This window comes from Hydra viridissima, unplaced genomic scaffold (assembly GCF_058129835.1).
Source record: "Hydra viridissima isolate aposymbiotic clone 2 unplaced genomic scaffold, HvirCarnegie_v1 scaffold_11, whole genome shotgun sequence".
Taxonomy (NCBI): domain Eukaryota; kingdom Metazoa; phylum Cnidaria; class Hydrozoa; order Anthoathecata; family Hydridae; genus Hydra; species Hydra viridissima.
The window spans coordinates 14,715,938-14,738,976 of record NW_028324310.1 but is presented as its reverse complement, the minus strand read 5'-3'; the positions used below and the strand labels follow the sequence as shown (position 1 = coordinate 14,738,976).

Below are 23,039 nucleotides of genomic sequence, written 5' to 3'. Positions count from 1 at the left end.
TTTTAACAAATTATTAACAAATTCGGCATTAGTACATTTAATTTCCTCTTAAAATTTCTAACATTTTAAAACTTTCTTAAAACTTTCTTAAAAAATTTCTTAAAACTTTCTTAAAACTTTCCAAGAAAGAATCTCAATCCTTACCACAGTCAATCCAGCTAGCCCTGTTTTCATTAATCATACTGAAGTCATCCCAAACAAATAAGATTTTTGGCCTCCAGAAGGGAAAAAAATTTAATTTAACTTTATCTTACATTATACATCGTATATCGTTCATCATGCATCTAACAATCTATATATCAATCAATCAATAAATCTATCTATACATTTATATACAGGGCCTACGAGGGGAAGGAGGGAAAGGGGGCAAATTGAACTGGGCACCAATCTTGAAAGGGCGCGGGACAACCCGTTGCAGTTTTTTTTTTACAATAGTTAGAAAACATTTAAATGACTGAAAATGTGAAATCTGCTTAGTTTTTGGATTCAATAATGGATCCAATGTCAGGTGCTTACAAGGGAGCTAAAGCCTTAATAAGGAGATCAAAGTATTCTTTATAAATGTCGAATCTTTGTATGTATTTTTCAGAACAAGTCCTACCCGATTGAAAATCCTCACTGAAGCCAGGGCATCCCTAACCACAGGGCTAAATGGGTTATACCCCTAGGGCGCAAGGCTTTTGGGGGTGGCAACTTCTATTTGCGATATCTATATTTTTTTGTTCTTATTAGTTATTTAGTTATTAGTCATTTATTTATTAGTTTTATAAAAATTAATTTTTTATTTTATCAGTTTTCACTTATTTCAAAATGAAAACCCTTTCTTAAAATATTTAACTGATTTTTATTTCTTCCAAATGTACTGACAAAATGGTGTTACACTAATTTAGGATGTCTTAAACTTCGATAGACGACTTAACGATAGACGACTGTAAACAGACCACCTACGTATACTTGACGCCCGGGCGTATTTATTTACCTTAACGTAAATTGTATTATTTAATAAAAGATCTACCGCAGAACTAAGTTTAAAGACAATAATCGAATTAAAAATTGAATCTACATTCCAAACATAACCGCAGCACTGCGCATATTTCTAAGTTTTGCTACTACAAACTGCAGTGGCGAAAGATTATTTTCAGCAATCAAAAGAATAAAAAATTACTTACGATCAATGCTTACGAAAATTATTACAAACGATTAAAAATTCGACCACGTGTTGATGGTTGGGTGATTGAAAATGGCTGACGCATGAAGTGTTTTCTAAGGTTAATTTTAAACAAGATTTTCAGCTTTTAATGGTTAAATAAAAGGTCGAAAAAGTTTGAAACATCTCATCAAATCATCAAAGGTTGAAACATCTAAGGGCTACTCAAAAACTTTAACCACTAATTAGACCATTTGTTAATGGTTAAAGGTTAAAACGGGCCAAGTCAGGTCCCGCCTTTTACAACTACTCATAATAGCAGACGAGGTATTTTTCATTACGTAATAAAAGAAGAAAAACTTCTTTACCACTACCAATAATTACTTATAAGCAAGCTGCCTGTTAAGTCAAAACGAAAACCTTTTTTACTTTACAATTGTATAAATTTTGCAGTTCATAAAATCAATTAAAAATTATGCAACCCAACTGGCTGGCGGTTGAGGTGCAGCAGATGGGTGAGGAGCAGCAATAGGTCCAGCGTACATCTTTTCTATTTCGTTAAGTTTATTTTGACTAGACTGTGATGTTGATTCTATATGATGAAAACAAGGTGCTTCACCAGGTTTCCTTAGTCCTGCCCCTCTCCCTAAAATCCCTCTTCCTCGTCCTAATAAACCTCGGCCCAAACCAATTCTTGTACTTTGATTATCTGTTGTTACTCCGTTTTTAGTTAATATATTATCTATAGGGTCTTTAAATACTTTGTATTCTTCGAAATTGCGGACTTCTTTGTTAGTTTGAACATCGGTGTTTGATTCGTCATTTTGATTTTGCCCTCCACGTAAAGTAAGCCAGCGTTTCTTTAACTCAGCTGTATTTTGCTGCGATTTGAACTCTTTATTTTGGCTGTCTTCTTGATTTCTTTGGTTTTCGGATAAAATCCGTAGTCTGTCAGCTATTTCATTTGCCGAATTTTCGTTCCCTAAAACATTTTTTTTTTTCAATTAGTTAAAAGAGGAAAAAAAAAGTTTGTAAAAAGTTTTCCTCATAAAATTTCTGATTTTCGAGGAAAAAATGTAATAACTATCACATAGCAACTTACATTTACTGTTCCTGCCTTTGAGAGAAGAAGTGCTTGGTACCAGCGTGTAGCATACTTCATCCTTCTTTAGAGGAAGGTGATGCTCTGTTATAGGAATGTCAAAATTTTCGCAAAAATAATTAGACAAACAGTAACTGAAAAAAATCAAAAAATATCATTAATAACACTGTTCTACAAAATTTCAACTTTTTTTAAATTTCAGAAATGAGATGTGCCATTTCTTAACGAACTTCACATACACATTTTTTACTTCAGGTATAAAAATAATTATTGCGCCAAAACTTTATAAAAATATATCAAATCAAATATTTTTATTAAAACTAAGAAAAAAAGACGGAAACAGTGAAAACCTTAAATATTATTTTCTGTATGTTTATCAAGAATTAGTAAATTAATAAAAAAAATTAAAATGTCTAAAAATATATTAATATCATCTCCAGTTTATTTCTTTTCTGCTTCTTGTTACATTTATTCAAGGATTTTCTTTTAAAATTGTCTAGCAGTAGTCTTTATGCGTCAACGGGCTCCATTCATCTTGATATCTTCCATACCACCAAAGTCTTGGTGGAAAAGCTCCACAAACTCATCACTCACCAGTTCACAACTTTTTTTTTTCAGACAAAATTTAGACGAGTGTAGTAAATAAATATTTACGGACAGCTTTTTCAACCACAAACGGTGCTTTATCATTTTGAAGAAAATGATGTCACCGACATAAATGCTATCTAAAAAGCCTTTTCCTTGCAATACAACAGAGAAAAAAAAAAGTAATTATTAACAAGTAAATACAGATCTGTAGGCTGAAAAAGTATTCTTTCATTTAACTTTGCAGCACTAAGTGATTGAAATTTACCTACCAGGTAAATGAATTTTGCTTTATTTTTTGCTTGTCATAAAGCTTTTCATTAATCCCAACTTGGTTGGGTAATGGAGGTAAAATGATCTTACATTTACTCCCTGGCTGCAATGACTGATTGAGTGGCCAGTTTCTTTTCATAGATTGCTTCATTCACACAAATGTGGGATTTATATTGGAAGTGACAATACTTAACATATTCACACTGGAGACCAATTGACATAGTAACTACTTTCAGGTCAGATTGACCATTGATGTTGATCATATTTAACTCTTCTTCCAAGATATGATGTTTCTTTAATTGCAACCAACAGTATATGTATTGCTGCACAATAGCAATCAGTTGCTATTAGTTCAAGTACAAGGCTTTTTTTAAATATGGTAGTGTTTTTTCTTTTATCTGATGCAAAAGCAATTTTGCCGCAAATATAGCAAAAAAGTTTTTGCTTCATTTGATGCAAATCTTAACATCCATAAAATGTTTAAAAAAGCTTCCTAACTCATCAGGCAAGAGATACTGTGACTTTTATAGATTGTGGTAATGCTATTTTAGTTATTAACACATTATCTTGCTATCTGTGGTGGTTTTATACTGGCTACCTATACTGATTATGGAATCTATAGTGTAAATTACAAGTGTAATAATCAGTAACTGAAAACCCATATAATCAATAATTAATAAGCAATAATCAACATTAATTTCACAAAATTTAAAAATAAAATTCAATTACCAAACAAACCTTACCAATATCTATTGGCAAAACTCAAGGCACAAGTCTTTGAGCCTTTCTCTTCATGCCATTTGCACCTTTAAAAAAATCATATACTTAGTCATATCATAATGCACTCACTACATTGCAAGAAGTTTAAAACTTTAGAGGGTAATCAGCTTTTTCATAACTTTAGTAATTCAAGCTCTATTTATATATATATATATATATATATATATATATATATATATATATATATATATATATATATATATATATATATATATATATATATATATATATATATATATATATATATATATATATATATATATATATATATATATATATATAGTTAAGCCATAACCAACCAGCTGCACCAGCTCTATTTAAGAGTGGATGGTGCAGTCAACAGTCAAATATTGTGTATTACTTCAGCTGCTACTCATCCCTAATGACAGAGCCAGCTATTCTGTATTGTGTTGAGCCAGCTTGAGCCAGCCATAGAGTTTATAAAACAGTTATACAGATAAAAAAAAAAAAAAAAAACCTACAGCTTTGGAGTCTATTAATGCAGCAAGAAACTTTTTGAAATTATTAGTAGTTTAATTTAACCTAAATCATTTTTAATGAGATGTTTGCTTTTAGGTTGATACAAATTTGTGACACTGAAACTTTTGTTAACTTTTTAAATTTTATAAAAATATTATAAATTTTGTTATATATTATAAATATTATTAAAATTTTATGTATATAAAAATATTGTTGCCAGTTATTCATCTTTTTATCTCCATTTCTTGTCATGTGGTGATGGTACATGTGACAAAATAGTTGATAAATGTAGAAAAGAAATATTCCATTCTAAATTTTAGTTTATCATAAAATTTTTGTACATTTTTTGAAGAATGCCTAATATATGGAAAAGACAAGATTTGGTTTAAATGGGAGAAAATTTTAAGGTTAATTGAAAAAGAAAATCTTAAAGAAAAAATTATTTTTCTTCAAGATTTTCTTTTTCATTTGCCCCCAAAATATTCCTGTTAATATTCTTTTATATTTTTAACTCTGAGGAGTACTTACATTTTAATACATAATAAATTTTGATTTACAAAATTGTTTATAACCTATTTGTTAAAAATTTTACACGAACAAAACCTGACTCGATGACCCAAATATCATGCTGTTCCAATGTGGAACGACTGTATTGAGAGTTGTATGCAATTAATTCACACATCAATCAATGCAAACACATTTGTAAAAAAATAGAAATGTAATAAAAATAGTACCTTATTCCAGCATCCCAGTCAAAGACTGTTGATGAGATGACATCAGTTGCATTTTGCTTTGAAGATTTGAATTCTTTTTGGCCTCTTAAATGGGAATCAAGATCTAATATTAAACCTTCGAGTTCATACACTCTTTTCAATTGGTTTGTTCGACCTGAAAAAGCAACATAAAACTGTTTCATATAAACTACCATTTGCAGTTTTGAAATTGAAGCCATATCATAGTGAAATATATAATAATTTATTTTTATTAGAATATTAAAAATATAATTTAGGAATTGAGTTATATGCATGTGATTGGGTTCAGCTATAGTTTGTCTCAGATTGAATGGTAAAGCTTAAACACTTTGCCATTCAAGCTGATACTTTTCAAAGTGATGAATTCTTGAGCATCATTCTGTATCTATTAAACTTTAAGTGCTATTTGGAGCAGTAAACAGCTGATGAAGCAGTAGTTTCCAAAATATTACAAGATATCCATCTTATCTTTGTCAAAACTCTCCACTTAAAGACTGATTCCTTTATCTAAAGGGGATAATAAACTCATTCCAGTAAGCATCTCTACTGTTGGTGCCACAAGACCAGCACCACAAATTCATTGCAGCTAGAAGTTAGTTGTCAAAAACAAAGTCTATTGACAATGTTTGTCCCTGCTTGTTGGAAATGCCTAGATTAACATTGTTTATTGACATTACTACCCCTTTAAGCTTAACTTTATGACTCTTACAACAATCAATCTAGCCACAAGATTATTTACATCATGAGCTGATCACACTGCAGGAAATGATTGCCACATGTTTCAAGTTTTGAAGTACTCAGGAAATACTTCTAACAAATGAAATGACAGCCAGAGCTTTTTTCAATTTAAACATTAACTTTTTACTTTTTTTTTTTTATTCCTGCAATAATTAAAACATAAAATCCAAATATTTTGTATATTTTACTTTTATGTACAATTTTTTAAGCGGAACTATGGAAGTTTGGACTTTGAACTATGGAAATTTTGCTGAATGCGTTTTTTCTTAGTACAAAGATCAAAAGAATTGAGTATGAGCTGAATTTCACTGAATTTCAGCTGAATTTTGATTATCTATACCAAAAAAGTATAAAAATCAATAAATTCAAGCTTAATAGAACTTCGGTAACTTACCAGCATTTTTTGCCAACCATTTGAGGCATCCATCTGTTTTGTCACACTCACTTATCTAAAAAACAATTATAATTATTTGTTAATGAAATACTTGTGAATAAATTTTTTAAATTGTAACAAAAATAATTTCTTCTATCAGGCAACCAGAAAAGTTCATGCGGTTTTGCAGATCCATAAATAAATACACATAAAAACAGTTTTAAAAAAGTTTACTCTGAAAAATAGTCTCCTTTAGCAAGAATAACTTTCTCCCATTGTGAAACAAGCTGGTATATTCCATTTTTATAAAAGTCTTGAGTTTGGTAGCTAAAAAATTGAATTAACTCATTTTCGAGATCTTCTCTATTTCGAAACTGTCGATTCCTCATATGATTATCCAGGGCCAAAAACAGGTGATAGTTGCTTGGCGCAAGGTCTAGTGAATACAGAGGGTGAGGTAGAATCTCCCATTGTAAATGTGCTAGAGTTTCTCGCGTGATTTTTGCGGTGTGCGGTCTGGCGTTGTCCTGGTGGAATACAACACCTTTTCTGTTTGCCAAAGCTGCTTGTTTTTGGTGAAGCGCAACTGAAACTCTGTCAAATTGGGCTGAGTATATCTCAGCAATAAGGGTTTGTCCACTTGGTAGCAACTCATAGTAAACGATACCTGCTGTAGTCCACCATACACACAGTAAAACTTTTTGTTGGTGAATGCTTGGTTTAGGAGTCATCGGTACTGGATCGTTACTGGCTAGCCAATGATATATTTGTTTTTTGTTGCAGTACATAATGCATTTTTCGTCGCACGCCAACACCCAGTCAAAAAATGGCACTAAATTGTGGCGGGAAAGCAATGAAGAACAAATGGTTAAGAGCTGTAGCTTGTTTGTTTCACTCAACTCATAAGGTACCCATTTGCTCAAATTCCAATGTTTTCCAAGTTGGTGCAAATGTAAACGAATAGTTTCATCACTAACAATAAATCACAAGGTCATGACATGTTTGACTGGAGTCCTGCTCAATTCCCAGCTTGATATCCTCATTGTTTACGATGGATGGTCTTCCAGATCTTGGTTCATCTTCAAGGTTTTCATTTCCAGAAGAAAATTTTTTAAATCACTTTTGACACGTCCGTTCTGCTATGGTACCTTTCCCAAAAGCAGCGCATATCTTACGACAAGCTTCTGCAGCTTTGGTTCCAAGTTTGAACTCATAAAGTAAACAGGCGCAAATTATCACATATGACACAGCCATACTCCACTTAAGACTTTTAAATTTAAAATGCACTAATAAAACTTATGAAACACACTGATTGATTCTCCTTAAAACAAGCTTTAATTTATATGCAAAATCATCCCCCCCACCACAACCAGTTTTCTTAATACATTTCTTAGAAATAGGCAATTAGGATAAACCGCACGAACTTTTTTGGTTGCCTGATATATAAAGATAGTTACAATAACTTCTTTACATTAGAATTAAAAACAGAATTAATATATTAGCAAACTATCACAATAAGGTTTGGATGAGTATAACTATACAAAATTCTCACTTACCCTAACATGTATTGGAGGTATTTCATCTGAACCATGAATTAAGAAATAAACTAACTCATCATATATTCTAACATAAGTATCTTCTGGTGATGCGATCCCTTCAACAGGGATTTGATGAGTTAAATTACCTAACGAGTAATAAAAATTCAGAATTAGAAATTGATCTCACTTTACCATAGGCAAGTTAAATAAAAAAAATTAAAAAAAATAAAAAATAAAAAATAACAAAGAATTTATTCAACTTTATTTGATTCAATAATTTATATTATATATAAACTTAAGTAGAACAAAAAAAATACTTTTTTGTTGAGCCATAAACCTGTAGCCTGTTGGAATGGGACCTGAAAATGGGGGGGAAAAAAAGGTTAATTAACTTTGGTTTACAAGGATAGATCAAGACATGCATAGACTAAAATAAAAATTGTGAAGTGTTTAAACATTGATGCAAAGTAAGGGTAGTTAAAAGAAATAAAAATGTTGTGTTTTACATGAAGAAAAAAGAAAAACAGAACCTGGATTAATGTGCTTATGAAAACTTCTTTCGATTCCATATCTCAGACTAAATTCCACAACAGCTATCTCTAAAGCTTGGTATTCAGGCTCCTCAAGGAGACAGACAAAAGAGGCAAAGTAAAATTTCTTATCAAGAACTTCTGAAAAAAAAAAAAAAAAAAAAAAAAAAAAAAAGTTAAAACTGGTTTTAATGGTCAATGTAAATTAGTTAAAATAATAATAATAATAACCTCTTCCAGGTGGCCAAGAAGATCGCACTTCATTTCGTTCAAGTATTCGCTTATTTTCATTAATCTTTACAAAGTCCACACGATTCTGAAAGTAATAAATTTAATTGCACATATGAATGTTTTATAAGTAGAAATACAAAGCTTTCCTCTTCATTTTTTATGTAACTTTTTTTGTAAAATTTTTTTTAAACATCTCTAAAAAATAATCATCAATAACTTTCACTCTACTTTCTTATAAACTTGTATATATATATGTAATGAAGTATTAAACTTACATTAACCAAAGATCCAGTATTATCTTTCCTTAGATTCTTGGAAACAGTTTTACTTTTATTTTCCCATTGAACTTTTGCTAAATTTTTGTAAAATTCTTTTTCTTCAGAAGAAAGTTCCTAAATAATGCAAAGTACTTATTTCAAACAACTGAAAGCATTTAAAGTAAAAGTATTGTGGATTTGAAGTGATAATTTTTGCCTTTTATTTTTTCCAATAAAATGCCAAAATTATCACATTTAATGTACAAAAAAAGCCAAATTTTCTAACACTTAAACATTTTATTTTCACTTAAAGTTAATTTATACCTGCAGAATAGTAAGTGCATAGATGAGCAAATTTGTTTTAGAAATGGTTTAATCACACAAGAAAAAAAAATCTACTCACATGAGTTCATCTTTTCAATTTTTGAGATTAGAATAATAGGTTGAAATTTTGAGAAATCTATCTAATATTTAAATGAATCAGTTGATTAAAGAAAAAATTTTCTGTTGCAAACAAGATTTCAAATCATCACTTAATCAAAATCAGGAACCCGATTGATATATAAAGTACCTTGGTCAACTTTGATAGTGTACATGTTTTTACTGAATTTTGTATACATTCTTTTGTGTGCCTAAATATTTTTGCAACTTTGATGCTGGTTGGAGAAAGGTCTTGATTCTTATGACATAGTCATGCAGTTTAGATGGTATTCTAACATTTTTCTTAATGTAAGTGACTAAGGGAAAATGTGCTCTGCAAAAGCATCTTAGAACAGGAGGATGAAAATTCAAATTACTTATTAAGTCACTTGATAAATCATAAAAACCATGTTTAGTGTAGTAATTTTATATTTTTTGAAATATTATCATTTTGGAAAATGCCATTTTTTAAAATAATTTAAAAAATTTTCTAAAAACATATTTTGATTATTTTTAAAATGTTGCTTTAATGCCAAAATAATACCATAATGTTCTTTGCCAATGCTGATCTAAGGAATACTTAAATTGTCATATATTAAAACAAAGTAGCTGATCACCATTTCCTGTGATAAATTTTGTAAACAAAAACTGCATTAATAAAGTGATATGAATAGCTAAAATATTATAAATACTTCTTAAATAATCCTTTTTCATAAATTACCAGGATCAGGTTTATGATAAAATTAGAGCTATGAACAGTAAAAAAAAAAATTATATTTGTTCATTACCTCCCAACTTGGTGAAGCAGCTTTAATAAGATCAGGTGTGTTTTGTATAACATGACCTTCCATAAGTAACCTGTTGCGAATCTCATTTGCATATAGTAAAAAACCATTTGGTTTACCCTTAGGTCCCATGTTTTAATAACTAAGAATATAAAATGCATCAAAGTACAAAATATAAACTTAAAATATAGAACTTTTTCTGAGTTTATTATAACAAAATAAAAAATGTCTCATAAATTATGTTAAACTTTATATAATCAGAACTCAAATCTAGTAGATAAATAAAACTGAAGAAATGGAACCACTGTCATAAAATTTGATAGCACAGGTTTTGAAAATAAATAAAAGTTACTTTCATTAATTTCCAAAAGGCAGCTTTCTTAACAAGAAAATTTATTTGAATACTTGGCTTCAAGAGACATTTTTATTACAAAGAAGTTCCTTTAAAATCATAATAGCATTCATTTGAAAGTAGTAATTTGGATCGAAAAAGGTGAAATCTTTACAAAGATTCCATGATTCAAGATGATTTAAATGTGTGTGTGCGTATATATGTTTATTTATGCATTTATTGAACACAAACACACACACACACACACACACACACACACACACACACACACACACACACACACACACACACACACACACACACACACACACACACACACATATTCGTTTCTTTTTTATTGGATACTCACATAATCACAACATAGCAGGTATAAACGCTTAATATTAATTACTTACCCTCAGAAAAAGTGGTTTATCGTTAGTAAAAAAAAAAAAAAAAAACCGTGGGAAAAACCCTATCATTTGGAATCAGCGAAAAAAATTCAACGGAAATAATATTCAACGGAAATAATATTCAACGGAACATAAAAAATGAATGCATTTTACTCTTGTTTTCAAATGTTTAATCCCCTAAGAAAAACAAAACAAGAAACAAACATTAGAGTTTAACTCTTATTCCGGTTCATGCAATCGGGGACGCTATGTCTATTTGAATATGGATATATTTTAAGGCAGATGTACATTTGAGTTTAGACTAATATATTGTAATTAAGTAGGGGCGCGGTAGCGGTGTAAAAAGAGGGGAGGGGGGGAATTTGTGAGACGAGCAAGTTGACAAGAGTAGAAACTAAAATCTTCAAAGAGCTGGAATATTTTCCTGAGGATTTACGTATTGGCAAATTCATTAAAGACATTCTTGAAATCGTATATATAGAGATAAAATTTTTGAGGTTCTACCGAACCAATCTAACATTTCCTCCTTTTTTTTTTTTTTTTTTTTTAGCAGAATTGGTAACACGGAGCACTATAACTTAATATACTTTAAGAAAACATATCCATCCATTTAGGAGGTGTGAAAAAATTGAAATTTAATTTAAAGAGGAACTTATGAGAAGGATTTGGTAAGGAAATGTATTTGAGTAACTTTCAATTTGCGTTGTTACAAGTATTAATGTATTGTTATTTGTATGAGTTAATATTAAGAGAATATATATATTGATGAGAAAAAAAAAAAAAAAAAAAAGTCTCAAAAAAATCTCAATTAAATCTCCAAAAAATCTGAAAGATTTTCTCAACCGTTCCTTTTCTATCTGTCCGCAGGTGTTATTTTGAATTCTCGTCCAGACAATAGATTTCTTTTTCTTCAAGTTCGTTCAGTACTTTAGTTTCAACTGCTGAGTCATGGGATTCTTTAAAACAAGTTTTGCTAGTTTTCTTTTTACTAGTCTTTACATCAGAGTGGCTACAGAACCTTCTAGAACTTTACTAATTAAAATCATATCATTGTGTTTCAAGTCGTGTTTGCGAAACAGTTTTAATCATTTATGGTGTGACTTATTCATTTTTCATCTTATTAGACATGTGTGTCCACCTGGTGTTTTTTTGGTTGACTCACTCTTTTCCTCGTTCGAATGTAGCGTGTTTGAGTCGGGAAAAACTTAAAGATAATGTTTAAATTTTCCTCATCTTCCCTCCTCACAGTACTCAGGTAAGGGTGCGAAAATGTTTTATAAATCTGCCACCCCAAAAAAAGTTTAGCACCCCCATCTGCCCCCACCTATATATGCCACCGTTTTTTTTTTTTTTAATCAAATTTTCTGTTAATTTTTTGCTTTAATTGCTGTGAAAAATGATATAAAAAGGCCATCTGTATTTTTTTCTTTATTTTGCGATTGTAATTTTGATTTTAATTCATCTAACAGATCAGATGAATTAAAATTGAACAAAGAAAATGCTCTTGATATAAACAGCAACGTGTTATTATAACATTATTACATACCACCTAGGATTTTTGTTTTCTCTCTTAAAGTTCTATTTGTTTCATACCTGTTACAAAAAAAATTGTCAAGCAACGTTAAACCTTTCGAAACGGTTTTTTTTTTAAAAAAAATAGGAATATGTTTTTTTTTTCGTTTTTATAATTTTGTCAGTCAACAGTACCTAATCTATAGGAAAAGTGCAAACAAATTATCTAGAGGTCGGCGGGGGGTGGGGGTGGGGGTGGGGGTGGTGGGTGGTACAAACATGTACCAGCAGTCTTCTGTAGTGGTTCATATGTGCACCATTAGTACCATACAAATATTGTTCTTGAAAAAATTTGAATTTTTTATTGTTATATAATAGAGTATTTTTTTCTCAATAAATATTATATATTTTGAGCAAACCATAACTAATATACATAAACAAAAATGAATGTACATAAATATTACAAAATATTGTATATATGATAGGCTGAAAAACATTTAGAACATAATGGGAGGTCATATTTCATACAAATTGTTTTTGTCCGTTTTATGTTTGGTTTTCCGCACATCTACATCTACGGCTTGGTGTTCCTTCCACAGGAAGATGTGGAAATACATTTTTCAGTCGCAGTTTTTTCATATGGTCCTCCTCTCGACAAAAAACGTTGTACAGCTGCAGTTTTTTCCCCTCATTTATCATTTCCTCTGCCAGGGGAACCAATAATTACTTCCGAAGAATTTTTTTATTTGTGTCCTCCTTATGTTTTATCCAAGAATTTACAAGGGACATCATAAGTAAGCGATAAAACACTTTCTTCCACCATTTATTCGATTTACGATCCAGTTCACATAGCCCTATCATTTGGTCCGCTAAATCCACCCCTCCCATAATTTCGCGATGAAACGCAATCGTCTCTGGGGAAGAAACACTTCGTTTTAAGCAGTCTCTCAAAGTTTTCATCACTTCTGTAACAGCTTTATGACAATTACTCAAAATAAGCATTTCTTTCGTGTCTTGCCATTTCACAAATAGCAATCCATCTTTACTGCACTGAAACACATATTCACCTCTTTTCAGCTTTTTATTGATTTTAGGTAAATATTTTCTATTTTTGTTGCACGTTCCTAAAGCGTCATCAGCAAATAAAAATATATGCATTTCAAGCGAATTTTACTCACAAAAGACGTCTAGATCAGCTATTTAATTTAGTGGTCCATATATGTACCGAGAATCTCGAAAGGGTTAAAGTATATGATTATGATAAAATTTTTATTCAAATACGTCGACAAAATCGACTTTTAGTCCACTAAGTCGATTTTAAAAAGGTATTAGTCGATTTTCGTCGGCATTGAAAAATACATTAATCGGTTTAGTCGACAGTCGAATTATTTCAAAGTCGCAACAACACTAATTTTTATGCATTGTCAGTAAATATAAATTAAACGCGAAAGTTTTGAAGAGCTGAATTTTATTTTAGGAAGAGAAGATTTTTTAATTACAACTTTGTGCTTCGACAAAGAATTTTGACAAGGAATTTTGCGTTATTGGACGAACAACCTCAAATCTCGATGAAAACCAGATCTCAAAAATCAAGACGATTTACCGTATATTCATACAGCTTACACTTTAACAACCATTGTAATAAAAAATCAAGGAACAATTTTTTTCGACGAAAGGAGGTTTGTGAGGAGGGAAAACGAAAGAAATTTTAAACATTACCTTTTAGATTAACTTGATTTAAAAACAACTGTTAAGAAAATCTTGAAGGATTTCAGGAAAAATTTTTATGAGAAGATATTATGAGAAAATCTTGCAGATAATTTGGGAAATATTTTAGGGGAAGATGCGTTTATAGGGAATTTAATGGGAACATGCATTTATAAGGATTTTTATGGGAAGATGCTTTTATAGGGATTTTTATAGGGAATTTTATGAGAAGATGCTTTAATAGGGAATTTTATGGGAAGATTTCATGAGAAAATCTAAAAATAATTTTGGAGAAGATTTTAGAAGAAGATCAAAAAGAGAATTTTAATCAAGAAGATTTCAAAAAAAGTTCCTTTGAAAAAAAGAAAAAGAAGATTTCAAAGTGAGAATGAAAAACACTTTTGGTAAGGGAATCATTTTGAGTGACTTTGATTGCATATTCTTATCGATATTAGTATATTACTTTTATTTGTATTGAGGTGGACGTTTTTTTGGTGAATGATTTTTTAAATATTCATACAACCATATTGAAATGTTGATCTAATTATTAAATATAACGGCGAAGATCCGAAAGAAATCAAATGATGCAAGGGCGGTGTTTTTAATGTAAGGGCGGTGTTTTAGATAAATAAATGTTTTATTAGTGGTGTTAAGGTTGGCATTCTTTTATTTATTACGTTTATAAAATACAAATGATACTCTCTTACTCTACTTTTAGTGGACGATGCTGCTTTTATCAATTACTCCTCTTTTTTTATTCATCTTTTTATACGAATATCTCTTCTCCTTCTTTATTTGAAACGTCTTTCTCTTTTTCTATCCTTCTCCTTCCGATAAACTTTATTTTTTGAACTTTTACAATTTTCGCATATTTTCGGTTTCGACTCCTATTCATCATTTGTTTATATGGCAGGTTAATGAGTTTTTGTGTTTACGTCTTTTCCCAGTTGTTTATAACTCTTCTTCTTTTCGCTATATCATTTACTCATATGAAAGGTTGAATGTGTCTCTGCGTGTACGTCTTTTATCAGTTGTTGCTTTTAACTTAACTCTTCCTCCTCACAATTATGAAAAAATGCCATGCAAGTTTTCTCGTTGATTTGCTATAAACAGCTCTTATAAAAAATATGGAATTTCAACCTTTGGAGGTTTTCTTAAAAGAAATCATTTTTAGAACCAGACTTTCAAAAATGAGTGAAAGTATACACCACAGATCTCTATAATAACTGGATAGCGCAGCTCCGAGCAAAACTTCTTATTTTTTGACGCCAAAATCGCCATATTGGAAAGCCCCAAAAATTTTAATCCCGTAAGCTTTAAGTTCTGTTTTTCGGCTTATCACTTTATCGCTTTATCGCACATATCAGATTTCATTGTTCTGAGGCTTTCCAATATGGCGATTTTGGCGTCAATTTTGATATTCGAGATGCGCTATCCAGTTATTATAGTGATCAGTGGTATACACTCATTTTTGAAAGTCTGGCTCGGAATAATTATTTTAAAATTGAAAGTCTGGTTTGGAAAAATAGTTTTGAAAGTTGATAAAAAGGAAACCATTTGAAAAATGGTGAACATCAGTAAAAATATAAAAAATGAAAACCTGAAAAAGTATGTTAATGCATAATTAGCCATAATTCACATAATTAGCCATGCATAATTAACATGTTTATTCCGCATCATTTTTTAAATATATGTTTAAGAAGTTTGTATTCATCGTTATTTCTATTTTAACAAAGGATTTTTAATAAATGTGTTTTACCCAGTTTTACGCAGGCACTTCTTAGTTAGGTTTTTTTTTTTTTTTTCCAAAAAAAAAGTTTTCTTTCAATACCTGGTTCTTATGAGCATTATTTATTTGAATACCTGGTTCTTATGAGCATTATTTATTTGAATACATGGTTCTTATGAGCATTATTTATTTGAATACATGGTTCTTATGAGCATTATTTATTTGAATACCTGGTTCTTATGAGCATTATTCATTTGAATACCTGGTTCTTATGAGCATTATTCATTTGAATAATTACAAGTTTGATTTTGCCGTTTAAACATCCTTCGAACATCCTTCGAATAACATTTGAACATTAACTTTGTTTTTAGATGGATTTTTTTCTTTCCCTTTTTACAGCGTGAAGTAAGGAACAAATGGGAGAAAAATAAATAAAGTTAGTATTATCAAAAATATAGCAAATCTAATTTAATAATAGAAAATTCCTTAACTGATACTAATACAAGTAAATGGCACTGTGTAATTATTGAGATAAGCGTGTATGAGGCATTCGGTCTCTCTCTTCCTTGTAGCCCCTTACTCAGGTGTGACCAGTCAGTTAAAAATTTTTGGTTACATTGTACCTCTAATCAATGCTTATATCTCTTTTACCATCTTTGTTCTCAACTTTTTACGTTTTAGAGAAAATAGAACAAAAATAAAATACCTAGATCAAATTTTGTTTTAAATTGCTCCGTCCAGTTAATAAATCATAGATTACTTTGTGCAACGCCTAATTTTAGATTTCAAAGTTAAAACGCAGATAAATTTTTATTAAGCAACGTTCATACCTCAACTTCTTTCAAACTTGTGATTAATTCAATCAACGTGTTTCTTGCAACCGTACGCGGCAATAAACGCTGTTATTGTAAGTATGCAATCATATTTTTAATGATGGCTATAAAAGATATTTATAATGAGTTTATGGAAAAAAGCAAAGGGAAACAAATTTGACGGGCAGATGTCAAATATGCTTCACTGCGCTTTTAAAATTTAGAAAACAATTAAAACACGCCAAATGTTTGGCTTATTGGCAGTCCCTCTGTTCTAAAACATTCGGCCTCTCTTCCATATTCGTTCCTCAATTAAATCGGTTTTCCGCAGTAGGAACAAAACTGAGTGGCAGCATTTATTTATCCGCACCTATGCCGTTGCCGAACTCCACTTTATAGATGGTTAGTTTTCAAAACGGTATGAAAATTATAATCAAACTTTGGTCTGTAATTGAAATAAACCATTTCTTCAGCAAAAATTTAATCTATTAATGTAAAGTGTTATAGCGTAGACACATAAAGACACCTAATTTTAAATTAAATCAGCATGTGATTTGGAACTAAGAAGAGTTTTAGTAACTAATGGATCTTATTTCTAAATCACTTCTGTGAAGAAAACCATTTAACAAAGTCAAAGATTAGCAAAACCATTAAAACAACGAATTGAGTTATAAATTTATTTGTGACGGCGCGAATTTTTTGTTTAAAACAGACAAGAAGTATTTATGTAAGATTATAAATGCTATTTAAAGACAAGTTAGTAAAAGAGTTCCGGAAGTTAGATTAATGAAATATTTAATGCGGCTCTTCGGCTCACGAAAGTATTTGAATGCGGCTCTCGTGCCAAAAAGTCTAGCCAGAGCTGGTCTATTGTGGAAAATAAAGATTCACATGTGTATTGATGAAAATAAAGATTAAATATACACAGAATAAAGATTAAACATACAAAGAATAAAGATACACATGAAAATAAAGATTCACATGTTAAACCAAAAATTGAAATAATTTTATACTAATCTTTTTCAGTTGGGGATGCTTAACCTCAGGCAATGTCTTTCAAAATTCCAATAAAATTATTGTTTTATGCAGCATCAGAAGATTTTGATCTTCTTAGAAATCTAATAGCTCCGTTTCAAATTAAGATATTCCTTCAACCATGTTTGATAAAAATTGACATGATATCAGTTAAAAAGGATTCACTATAAATCCTAAAGATGATTTAAGTGCATGCAAATCTATCAACATTTTTGAAAGTCTTCTAGAAAGTTCTGTAATTATTGAAAACCAAAAACAGTTTGAGAAAAATCAGATTTTTTCTTTTCCCTGAAGAGACAAATTCAGACTTTGTAAATGTTGGATTATATCAGTGAAAAACAAAAGATCTTGCAAAAAATTCATATAATCAAGAATTTCAACTCGTTTACTTTTTAATCAAAAAAGATTTAATTGGTTCCAATAACTCTGCAAACTTATAAAAAGCACTACTACTTGAAAGCCACCGTATAGCACAGTAAAAATATAGGTCATTTGGTTTGTCAGCAAGATCAGACTTTGTAAATGTTGGATTATATCAGTTTTATATCATGTTGGATTATATCAGTTTTAATATAGTATTTTAACTGTCTACAATTTTTAGCATTTGATCGAATATAATTTACAATTTGCAATAAAAGATTTTGGATAGAAAAATTAAAATGTTTTGCTAAATGTTCTCGATGAATCAAACAATGAACTGGAATGAACTCTTGATACCTAATTTCACTTTTTAATAAGCCAATAAGTCCAACATGTTTTGCCAACCACTGTTGGTGCACCATCTGTAACAACACTAACAAATTTGTTGATAGGTGCATTGATGAATAAATTGTATTATCTATTTTGCCTCAACTCTTTCTTTCATCTCATATTATTTATTTCATTTCATCTCTTTTAAAAGTCTGATTAAATTTTTAATGTTATTTTTGTATTTTTTTAAACTAGTTTCAGTAATTGCGAATCACTATTTACAATGTTTTGTAACATTATTATCGACACGAAAATATATATTAGTATTAATTGATATTTTCGCCTTTCCCGTTACTATAAGTCCAAAGGTGAGTTTCCACTCATCCATTTTTGCTACGGGAAAAGGAAAGGGAAGGGAAAATCAATCACGTGAGCGTGCGCAGTTTGTAATTTAATTTTGAAAATTAATCACTGCGCATGCTCAAGTGATTAGTTTTCGCATCCCTTTCCCTTTCCCGTAGCAAAAACGGATGATTGGAAACTCACCTTAAAACTTAATCAGAAACTCGTTTTAGCTTGAATTTCAAAAAAAGAGTCTGTTTCTTAAGGAGACTTCTTGAAAAGGAGGTTTCTTGAGAAGGAGGTGGTAAGATCAAACTATTAATGTAATGACTATTACAACGGTAATTAAAATAGTTACAGTAATTTCAATTACTTAAATTATTTTCAATTACCGTTTTATTTTCTTCTTGAACCAATACTTATAAATATTTTATCAAATAATAGTACTTACACCATTTTATCTTAAATAATGCATAAATTTTTTAATGATGATTAGTTTAGTCACATTTTTTTAGTCAAGATTTATTTTTGTTGTTATTTTTTCGACACTAATATATTGTAATGTATTATAATAAATATAATATACCATTTTGACAATAATTAGTAAAATGTATGATGGATGGCTCTTGGACTAACATGAGAGATAAAGTAAGCAAGTTTTTATTTTACTTGCTATTTTATCCCAGATCATTAGAACTAAAATATCAAAATCATTAATGCATTATTTATAATAAATTCAATTGAAAACTGGAAATTGGGCTCTTTTCCTTTTTTTCTTTTTTTTCTATTTTTGTTTTTTTTTTTTTCTCACGGATATTTTTTGTTTGGTTAAAGGAAAAATATTTAAAAGATTTGTTTCTAAATTTCAGCCTAAAGTTTTTTCAAAGTTGTTACAAAATCTTAAAAAAATTATCTGCTGATTATGCAATCAATATAAATTTTTGTACGATCGAGAAGGTTTATAGAATATGCTATATATCTGCTATATATCTTATCGAAAAAACGTCTTTTGAAATCGAGAAGGTTTACGGAACTTAGAAAAGTTCTCTTTTTTGTTTTATGGGAATTTATTTGCTTCAATACAACTACCCACAGCATCAATTTTTCCATTTGCCAACAAAGAACCATTCTTCTACCGAAATAAAAAAAACCATTTGGTAGACTTATCTCTGTCATATTTGCTATGAAGTTTGAATGTCAACCAATTCATTTTCTTAATTGACATCAAATTTGATTTGAACTGTAATTTCCTCCGTTTCTATTTTTTCTACAAAAGAAAACAATAGAAATTAAAATAAACGTACTTTATTTAAAAATCAACACTGAACCTTGCTGATACAAATCTACTTCATTGATTGCATTGAGGATTTATCTGAGGCCGTCGAAACCAAATTTAAAGAGAATAATTACTTGAGAATAATTACGTAATAATTACGTAATTATTACGTAATAATTACGATGGTCGATGTAAGAAGAACAAAAAAAGAGATAATAAAAAATAAACATTTTTTGTTTCATGCAACTGCTGTCAGGGGGTTACTATCATTGTAACAAACTTCTCATAGCTCAATAAATTCGACAGTTTTTTAAGTAACTCGGTTGGGTAAAAATGTTTTGATGCAAGTGCCTCGTACATTCATCGTTTCGACGGCCATGTTATCCAAAAGTATTTTTTGTCTAAAGTAAGTTTTTAAAAGACTTGGGTGTTTTTATAAAATAAATATTTTTTATTTTAACTAAACGTACCTCCATTCTCTAATGTTTCTAACGAGTCTACTCCAATAAAGCGATGAATACCTAGCATATGCAAGTTGCCCGCATAAGTCGAATAATTAGATTGGTAGATAGGTCCTTGAGCGTAGGTTTCCTCCTCTGAAACTTTTAAAGCTGGATTAAAAATGATTGTAACGTTTTCAGAAAAAGACTGTTGATTTGTTCTAAAAGTAAATAACTTGAATAAATATATTTATATAACTTTAAATAAGTTCCTATTTATATAATTGTTTCATATGAAATAACAAATAAACACTACTTATTTGCATAGATAACAATTACAACTTAAAAATGCATACTCTTAGAACCAGTGTGACAAAGCCATTTGCATCTTAAAACCAACATACTATACCTTAAGAGAAGTGATGCACTCACCTCTTTGGACAAAATCGTTTCTTTAACTGTATAGCCAAGGTCGAGGCAAGAACAACGCATACAAGTCCAGTTATAGCCGCTAACAATTGTCCAACCCAAGGTGTAGTTACAGCTTAAAAAGAGAGAGAAAAAAAAGATTGTTACGCAAACAAACAGATGTCTCATGCTTTAGCAAGTGTCCATCAATTCAGCCTAAAGTGAAAACATAGGTTCTCATACTAATCTCACTAACAGTTTGATTATGAAATCTGCACAGGTAAAGAGTTTATTATATGTATTATGATTAGAAACAATAAATGTTTTGGTGAAATTATGAAAGAATGTGGGTAAATGAATAATTGTAAGCGGAAATCAAACGTGTGAAAAATTAAACTCTTTTGTATTATCATATTTTAGCGATGACGATGATCGATTTCTAGTATTTTGTCGTTCCGAGAAGACTTACTAAACGAAAACGCAAATCCCGAAATGAAAACCAATAGCAATAATACCAAAAACTTTAACTCCATATAAGGAAATAGTTTCCAGATTTTTTTCAGAGTCAACCAAAAACTAGAAAGACTCTTTAAACACCACCATCAGTTAATCATCAAATCCACGGTTTTTGGTTTTGAAAAAAACGTTTTTCGTAACGTTTATTATTAATTTGTTAATTCATGAAAACATGTTATTCGCACTCGGGGGGAATTAATTACTTATGATTAATACATAACTTATGAAAATACGTAATCAACTATGAGGTTATGACTGTTTAATGCATGCGTAGAAGCTATTTAAATGCCAATCACGACTCCTAGATGTAATATAGAACGGCAGAAATTTCAAGTTGAAATTTGTCTGGATTTTGGCGTCATACCTTGAACTTTATTGTTAAAAATGCATCAAAGAAACACTGAATTTACAGACCTTGTAAAAAAAAGAATACATTGCATATTTTGGTCTAGAAATTAGTAATTAAAACAACTATTGGATTCCTAACAAAGTATTTTATGTTCGTCTAGAGAGTCTTAGAAATGGTATAAAGAAGCTTGCTTTATTGATTGTTTTTTTTTACAAAATAAAACTGAATGTTTGAAATAGAACTACATACATTGGGAACAACAGAGGTTGTTGCTCGCGTATAGGAACAAAGGTAGGTTTTTACCCAAACATTTGGAAAAGTGGGAATAGCTGCGTGTAATATTGCGTTGTGGCTAAGTTCTAAACACTATTTAAAAAAAAGTTTACAGTAGGTCTACATTCTGCATACTCGTGTACGCAGAACATTGACCTGCCTTGATGTTAAATATGAAATGTTAACTATTGTTATTATGCGTAATGTATATATTATGCCGCATATGCTATTTTAGATATAAATAAATGTTAAGATTAAAATATATTCTTTATCTTTAACTTATTTGATTATATTGATTAAAAGTTAGTACAGAAAAGATTTTAAACTTTCTTTTTCTTCTATTTGGCATATTTTAAATGAAATATATCAAAAGTATTGGAAAAGAAAAAATAACTCTATCCGCTAGAAAATTAAACTTGCAATTTAAATCTTAAGTGTGCTAAGCTTTAGATTAGAATCTACTAAACTGCGTACCTTAAAATAGTATTCCAAATTTTTTTATGTCCATCGGTAACAGTATGTCTAGTTCACCTTAATGCTAAACTAACCAATCAAAACTAACCAATCAAAATGAAACTAGTTATTAAACATAAAGTTGTTCAGGAGAGCACTTTTAAGTTTAATTTTTTTGTTGATATTTGACGTCATAAGTCAGGTTTTTACGTCTCACAATTCTTTTAAATCTATTAGTTAGGTTTGTTCTAACGGAATGTTCATCATTGATGTTTTAAAGGTTTTGGTGTACTTAAGCCATTTTAATAAACAAATTATTACTAAGGTTTTTTCTACATTAAAATTGTGATCTCTGCTTTATGTTTTTTAAAGCTTGCTTGCAGACGAATTTTAAAGGCCTGTATACTGACAAAATTCAGTTTTACAAATCCAAAAGAAAAACTATTGTAGTTCAACAAGTCTCACCCAACTGCGGGTTGTACTACTCAAGTCAACCGCTTTCTTTGAGACAAGAAACACCATAGTCCCTGGAGACTCTGATACAATTTTGGATAGCTTTATCCGTGAGCAATCTGAAGTCTTTATTGGCACGGCAAGCGTGCAAGTAGCGCTAGATACTGTAATAAATACTGTAAACCTGATAGTTTCTCATGGCTTGGATGATATAATGTCGGATTCCACTGATCTAATTGGAGAAGAATAGCATCCATCATATAAAACTAATTCACAATGTCCGGAGAGAGGCTCTATCCGGCGAGAGGC

The 23,039-nt window shown here is 30.1% G+C and overlaps 2 protein-coding genes and 1 long non-coding RNA gene across 8 annotated transcripts; 1 reads left to right on the top strand and 2 right to left on the bottom strand.

Moving 5' to 3' along the window:
• Positions 1-1,510: 1,510 nt before the first annotated feature.
• Positions 1,511-10,829, bottom strand: LOC145191514 (protein maelstrom homolog). The gene is made up of 12 exons (XM_090066484.1): positions 10,739-10,829; positions 9,995-10,133; positions 8,805-8,921; positions 8,530-8,614; positions 8,299-8,439; positions 8,086-8,127; positions 7,787-7,914; positions 6,252-6,306; positions 5,102-5,255; positions 3,851-3,913; positions 2,250-2,383; positions 1,511-2,129 (listed from the first exon to the last, which is right to left on the bottom strand). The coding sequence occupies exons 2-12, from the start codon at positions 10,121-10,123 to the stop codon at positions 1,621-1,623; spliced, it is 1,557 nt and encodes a 518-aa protein (XP_089922610.1). The 5' UTR covers positions 10,124-10,133; positions 10,739-10,829; the 3' UTR covers positions 1,511-1,620.
• Positions 10,830-19,610: 8,781 nt separating this feature from the next.
• LOC149882360 (uncharacterized) lies at positions 19,611-21,318 on the bottom strand. 4 transcript variants are annotated; one of them, XM_090065769.1, is made up of 4 exons: positions 21,202-21,318; positions 20,688-20,822; positions 20,309-20,499; positions 19,611-19,829 (listed from the first exon to the last, which is right to left on the bottom strand). In XM_090065769.1, exons 2-4 carry the CDS (start codon positions 20,768-20,770, stop codon positions 19,777-19,779), a joined length of 327 nt encoding a protein of 108 aa, XP_089921895.1. In that variant the 5' UTR covers positions 20,771-20,822; positions 21,202-21,318; the 3' UTR covers positions 19,611-19,776. The 4 variants fall into 4 exon arrangements, with proteins under 4 accessions (XP_089921895.1, XP_089921894.1, XP_089921893.1 ...); XM_090065768.1 differs by having other exon boundaries at positions 21,156-21,305; XM_090065767.1 differs by having other exon boundaries at positions 20,711-20,822; positions 21,156-21,305.
• LOC149882359 (uncharacterized) lies at positions 19,842-21,449 on the top strand. 3 transcript variants are annotated; one of them, XR_016444719.1, is made up of 3 exons: positions 19,842-20,244; positions 20,607-20,966; positions 21,107-21,449. It is a non-coding gene; the product is annotated as an uncharacterized LOC149882359 (long non-coding RNA). The 3 variants fall into 3 exon arrangements; XR_016444720.1 differs by having other exon boundaries at positions 20,641-21,449; XR_016444718.1 differs by having other exon boundaries at positions 20,607-21,449.
• The last annotated feature ends 1,590 nt before the right edge of the window (positions 21,450-23,039 follow it).